The 6,764-nt window shown below is 34.4% G+C and overlaps 1 protein-coding gene across 1 annotated transcript in view; it reads right to left on the bottom strand.

Moving 5' to 3' along the window:
• Window positions 1–1,681: 1,681 nt before the first annotated feature.
• LOC149152149 ((R)-mandelonitrile lyase-like) overlaps window positions 1,682–6,764 on the bottom strand; it is a 32,950-nt gene continuing 27,867 nt past the window's right edge. The window contains exons 3-6 of the mRNA XM_089443391.1: window positions 3,841–3,901; window positions 2,862–3,518; window positions 1,850–2,705; window positions 1,682–1,721 (exon numbers count right to left, since the gene is read on the bottom strand). Of these exons, the coding sequence (XP_089299517.1) occupies window positions 1,682–1,721; window positions 1,850–2,705; window positions 2,862–3,518; window positions 3,841–3,901 (1,614 nt within the window). The remainder of the gene's footprint in view (window positions 1,722–1,849; window positions 2,706–2,861; window positions 3,519–3,840; window positions 3,902–6,764) is intronic.

Genomic DNA, 6,764 nt, shown 5'->3' with positions numbered 1-6,764 from the left:
AAATAAAATTATAATTTATTTAATTTTGGCTTTTTTTTATATAGTTTGGACAACTTGAAATATATGTAAGAGTAAATGTGTTGATATTTATCATGAATTAATGTCTATTAACATTTATCAATCATTTAATTTAAAATATTATGCACGTATGAATTTTCAAATATATCTTACACAAGAAATTCAACATAACATGAACTCCTCCCTGCCAATACAATATTTTTTTCCACATATGTTATTTAATTATATTAATTTTTAAATATCTTAACCTAAAATAATATTAATTTTTAAATATCTTAGCCTACAACCTAAAATAATGTTAAATAATAATATTATTACAATTCTTTTATTTATATAATATAAAATTTTATTTTATATATATATATATATATATATATATATATATATATATATATATATATCTTGATGATGATATAACTTTAAGAAAATTACATTTCTTTTTCTTATTGAATAGAGAGGGTCATTGAGCCAAGAGGCTTATTCTACAACTCAGTATGAGGGGTGTATAAGTTTGTCCATCTGCCCCTTTAAAATAAATAAATAAATAAAAAAATAAGAAAAAAAAAATTATGTTCTAAATAAAAAATAATGTTAGCTATAATTAAAAAAAGAACATGTTTTAAATAATTAGAAGTTAAAAAAAAAAAATTGTGTGAATCACATGTTTAAATCTTATCATTTTCAAAAATATTTTATCAAAAAATTTAACTAAATTATTTGAAGATCTACGGGAACTAGTTTATGTCATATCAACTTCATATATATTTATATATAGAAAAAAATTAAGTTTTTATAGTTAAAATTTGCATTTGCACTTATATATATTTTATTTAGCATTTAAAAATACAATTTAAACAATGAAAAATAACACATTGTATTTTGCACTTTAAAAAAATTGCATGTGAATAAATTTAATCTTTCTCAACTGATGTTCTATGTTGATTAAGATAGATCTACAATGGTTATAAAAAATCAACTAAAATCAAAACAATTGAATAATAAAATATGTTTATAATACCCTTGATTAGCGGAATAATCATCAATTAGAGGGACATGGTCTTGGTCAAATAATTGACTGCGCCCTCTCTGATTGTCGAATCAGCAATTGAGATAAAAATGCCATTTGTGATAAGGAAGCATTTTTTCACAATTCAATACTTTATTTTTTTTTTAAATTTGAAGAGAGAATGAATCAAATATAATGATATGGAGTTGTTTGATATGGAGTTGTTTAAGGAGACTAGGAATTGACTGGATGGGTAAAAGTGGTCCGAATACGAGCAAAAAAATTCAAAAACTTTTGGTGTTTAAATCATGTTTTTGATGATGGAAATAAATTCAGCATCATCAAAATCTCTAAGACACCCAAAATATTAAAGTTTGACCGTTATAATTTGGATTTAGAAAAATTTTTACGAAATTTTATTAAAATAAACCAAAATTTCCATTATTTTATGGAAAAATAGTCTAGTTAGACTAAGGCTAATGATATTACATTTTCAAACATGTTCATGTCAATCCTAACCTAACGTTGAATGACTTTCTTGCAGCTACACATATTCAATTTATAATTATTTCATTTTCTCTTATTGATAGATGGTGCACAGCTCCAAGGAAATTCATGACGTGAGGTCGGTTCTGCCATTGCCAATGGATAATAACCTCATTTGTTCCGCTCTCCAAGAATCTGCAATCCCACATACCTGCATGCACCACAACAAAATGGTCGCGATTAAACCCACACGCCTGTATGCACCACAATATAATGGTTGCCATTTTTATATACGAATAAATAGACAACCAATCGAAATATTAAATTTATTATAATTACCTTCCAAGCATCAGAGTGGTGGCTTGTGGGTTTGTTCCAGGAGCATCTTCGAATGTTGAGCCATCCACAATCCTGAGACGGTCGACCCCAATCACCTGATATTGCTGGTTAACCACAGACCCAACATGAGATCCTCCATGGAAATGCCACATTGTGTTCAACGTCTGATTCACGAACTGAGTCACGGCTGCATCGTCGTCGGTGTTGTTTGGCAATGGCGGCCCAATGAAGCGAAACTGAGGCGAGCTGGTCGAACCATTAGCTGCTGGATACGTAAAGTTCTGCAGAGACGGTGTCTTGAGGATTTTGGCTATCACCCTCACGCCATCCACGGCTCTCTGCACGTCCTCTGGGTGCGAATAGTAGTTGAATCGAACAGACGGATTGTCTCGAGGATCCTTGGTGCGTAGCCGAAGCTCTCCCCTCGATAATGGAAACGCCAGTTTCTCAAATAGGTTGCCACTATACTGCACGCTGCCATTAGCCGGTTGGACGAAACAGCTGGACTCGATGTAATTTTTAGAGCCCTGAAGGATACCCACTGCCTGTATGCTGGAGAGATTCATGGGTATAGGGGATTGCACGCTTAGGCCTGCACGGGGGTTGTCTTGAATCCCTTGGCCTACTGCAGGTAAATCTAGAACTAAAGGAATATTGAATTCTTTGAGATGTTGAGATGGGCCGATTCCGCTCAACAGCAGCAGCTGGGGGCTGCCTAGGGCTCCGGCAGAGAGGATTACCTCACTAGAAGGTGACCATTTTTTGAGAAAAACTTGATGAGACTGACCCTTTTCGTCCGTGAATTCTACTCCATTGGCCTCCGGCCGCTTCCAGCTAGAGGAGCCACCCTTCTTTCCTGAAGTTTACATAATCAAAATACTCAATCTACGTACATTTAAAGGTCTCGATGTAATTAAATAAATTTATTGGTAACCAATGTTGTGAAATGGCAGTCATGTATAAGAATGGCCTGAGTAATTTGAAAGTAAGTCTATGATGAATTAATTATTACCTGGAGATGTAGAGTTATTGAACAGAATCCTGCTTACGGTAGCGTTGAGAAGGACTACGATATTGTTTGGGTTGGCAGACTTGTAAAGATCTGCTGCTGTGTGTCTCTTGCCATTGTTATCAAAGATGGAGGCGCTGGTCTTGGTTCCCTCCACATGATCCACCGTATATCCATTATCCGGAAGAACTCCTGCTTCCAGAAGCCCATTTCTGAAAGTCGACGACCAACGCGAGAGGGGAGAGGGTTCAAAAGTAATCTGCTTCTCCACCCATTCATACGACTCTGTTACAAGTCGCTCGTCCCACTGCGCCCTACGCACAATTTCAGGGTTTGCCCTGCTGTAGAAGCCCGCATTGAAAGCAGTTGCACCTCCCAGAACTCTGGCTCTCGCTAAACTCACTCCATCCTCTGAAATAAACGTCTGCGCTGGAGAAGTGTAATTGTCAGTCTCACGCAATATATTTCCAAAATTAGATAAATCTTCGATGTCCGGATTTCCATAAGGAGATCCTCCCCTCTCTATTACTAAAACTGAATGCTTAGCCGAGAGCGTTGTTGAGAGAGCAGAGCCGGCCGTTCCTCCGCCCACTACGATGTACTCGTATGTTTTTGAAGCTGTTGTCTGCCCATCCACAGTGACAAACGGATACGGAGTGCCTGCAAATCATAATACCCAACAAGACACAAAATAATAAGAAGATATTAATTTAATCACGGCATATCAGTGTAAGTGTGTTGGGATGGTCTGTTGTTTGCCTCGCTACTTAGCTTTAGAATCTCAAACTATTATATATGGAACTCTGTAGGATTATCTACCTTGATTCTTTTGAAAAAAAGCAAGTAAATATTGTTTGTGGACATAGCTAATACTAAATTAGTAAAAAACCTAAAAGAACAGCTTATCATCATCTACATAAAGAGACACGTGATTTGAATATCATATTCATACCGTGTTCTTACCAGAGGATGTTGGGGTTGCCTGAGAAGAGCATAACAGTTGATTCCTGCTCATCGTCGTTAGCATCAGCAGAAGCAGAAACCTGCATGCAGGAATATTGACAGCCATTATCATCATGTCAGGCTCAGGCTCAATTCAATTCCTTCGCTTGTTTGGAAATTCTGGTACAATTCTGGTCTGTTAATGAAGCTATTTATAAACCCTTGCAGTTGGAGCTTATACCATGCACTGTATCACACGTCATACCGGCCCAAGCATTGTGGAGATGAATTGAATCGACCGCCCCCCATTTGAGCGAAAACTTAGGTGTTTGACGTGTAAAGAAAGTTGAGATCGCGCTCAATCAACCAACTCCGCCATTCTTTCTCCAAATTTCCTAAACAACCATCCTCTCACGCATCTTCTTCATTATCATATAGTCACGCATCTTCTTCATTTCCTCTTCATTGTCAAAAATATCGAGCTACTTTTACGGAAAAAAATAACAAATATTTACTCAATTTATAAATTCCGTGCGCATTTCCTTGTAAGTATTCATGTGCTTTAAGAGTAAAGATTTATCTGAAGTTTGATAAGATATATCCAGTTTTAAGAAGGGTTTTGGTCTAAATCACATGTAATGTTTTCTATATGTGATTTAAGCTGAAATTTTTTTTAAAATGGTTATGGATCATAAAAGTCTCAATTCAATAAGATATAGTCATGAAAGAACAAAATTTTTAGGTAGAAATGAACTATTTAGTGTATAAAGATGCAGAGCATGACTATGTTAATAATATTAATTAATAGAAATAATCTATACTAATTAAATAAAAGAATTTTGTTAATTTTTTAAATAAAACAATTAATTAAAAAAGGTCAAACAATGAAATCAAAAAAATTATTAATTCTCAACCACCATAAATGGCTAGCTAAGAAAATATTATTTATTTAAATAATATGGTTAAATATTAAGAGCTCTAATAATTAAGATTAGGATCAGTTTCAAATTAAAATAGAAAAAATAATAAACATTAACTAAGGAGCTTAGTGAAAAAAGGTAAAGGAGTCAATTTCTTAGGAGTAACACTAAACTAAATAGAAATCATTAAAAATAAACAAAATGAAAATCAGAAATAAATAAAATTTAACCAAAGATAATCAAAGTAAGAGAGACTAAAGTATTAAGGTAATACAATCAAATTAAACACAAACCAAAAAATATAAATATATAACTGGTCCAAAGACTAAAGTATTAAGGTATTACAATCAAATTAAAGACAAACCAAAAAATATAAATATATAAAGGGTCCAAGAACAAGACAATATAGAAATTTCTAAAAAACTTAAGAAGAAACAAAAGTCCACCAAAGACAAGAAGACACTTTAAAAACCTAAACACAATTAGGAGGACGGGATAGGGACCCAAATTTTGCTAATATTTCAGCCATTGTCTCTATTCAAATTTGTGGGTTTTTTTTTCGATTTCTAAGGCCTCCCTGAATTTTCGATGATGGAAATGACTAATCCTGGCAATGACTTGGGCATCCTCAATTCATATGTGATATTTTGTTTTATCTACATGTTCATCCAAAGCAGAGGAGTGAGACCTACCCTACTTGATGTCAGCAGCATGCTCAGGAATCCTTTGATTAATTGAGTGACCTGTCTCACCTCTGTAGGGGCTCCCACAAGAGCAAGGGATAACATAAACACCTTTCATATTTTTAGGCTCCATTGGGTCCTTAGAAAATCTTAGGGAGCTCCAGATGGTATTCAGAGGTCTAAAGGTTGAAGAAACCTTATGCTTCCTTAGGATCCTCGTAATTTTGTTAGTGGTCCTTTCAAGAAAAGGGAGATGAACACCAGAAAAACAATCCTAAGGACCTTTTTTGGCTTTGAGGAAAGCCTTAGTACACTGGTGTCTATTGTATCCATTATTCAAGAAAAAATTCAGGAGGTGCATTTTCTAAGCATTAAGATGGTTTCCATCAGAAATTCTTAAAGCTATAGTTGCTAAAGTGTTGAGAACACTAGCTTTTGAGCCAGGAAATGATGAGAATTAGCATGAAGATATTGCTCTGTCCTAAAGACTTGATGAGAAAAAGAGCCATCACCATTCCTTGAAAGGAGGACGTCAAGGAAAGGCAGATTGCCATTTCTTTCAAATTCCATGGTGAATTTTATGGAACTAGACTGATTATTAAGATGAAGGAAAAACAAGGCCAATTCTTCTTTACAATGGGACTAGATGACACAAGTGTCATCTACAAACCTCTTCCACATCTTAGGCAAAAGATGAGAAGAGGTCAAGGCCTTTGATTCAAAATCCTCCATGGATAGATTAGCCACCACAAGGGAGAGGGGAACCCATGGCGACACCACAAGTTTTCTGATAGAATTCCCTATCAAAAGAGAAGAAAGTAGAGGTGAGACAAATGTCAACTAATCTAGTCATATCAAGATCCATAATACACTTAATGACTTCAATGGCCTTATTGATGGGGATGTTAGTGTAAAGGGAGACCACATCAAAACTCACAAACTTGTCATCTGGATCAAGAGTAATACCCTTTAACTCATTGATACACGATGAAGAGTCTTTGACAAAAGATTTTGTATGGCCAACAAAGGGCTTAAGCTTCATAGCTAAATATTTAGCAAAAAGATAGGTTAGCCCTCCTATTTGCTCACCGCAAACTCTTCAAGTTTAGATTATATATGTGAAGATTTAGTTATTTTAAAATAAATTTAAATGAAAAATGGTAGTTTGATTGATTTATTAGGAGGGGTGTTTGCGAATTTTAACCAAAAATAGGTTAAGTTTATATTAAATAAGTGGTTTAATGATTTTGTAGTTAAATTTTTTTATTTTGAATATTCTACGCGTTTTTAAGAATATATTTTCTCAGTTTTTCAATATTTTGTGTGGAAAAACTTTCATGCCGGACAATCGTACAGCCTTA

The sequence above is a fragment of the Pinus tabuliformis genome, chromosome 9, assembly GCF_031772625.1.
Source record: "Pinus tabuliformis cultivar Carrire ecotype Pingquan chromosome 9, CPIR1, whole genome shotgun sequence".
Lineage (NCBI taxonomy): Eukaryota > Viridiplantae > Streptophyta > Pinopsida > Pinales > Pinaceae > Pinus > Pinus tabuliformis.
Note: the sequence above shows the minus strand (reverse complement) of the source record. Positions and strands in the feature narration are given on the sequence as shown.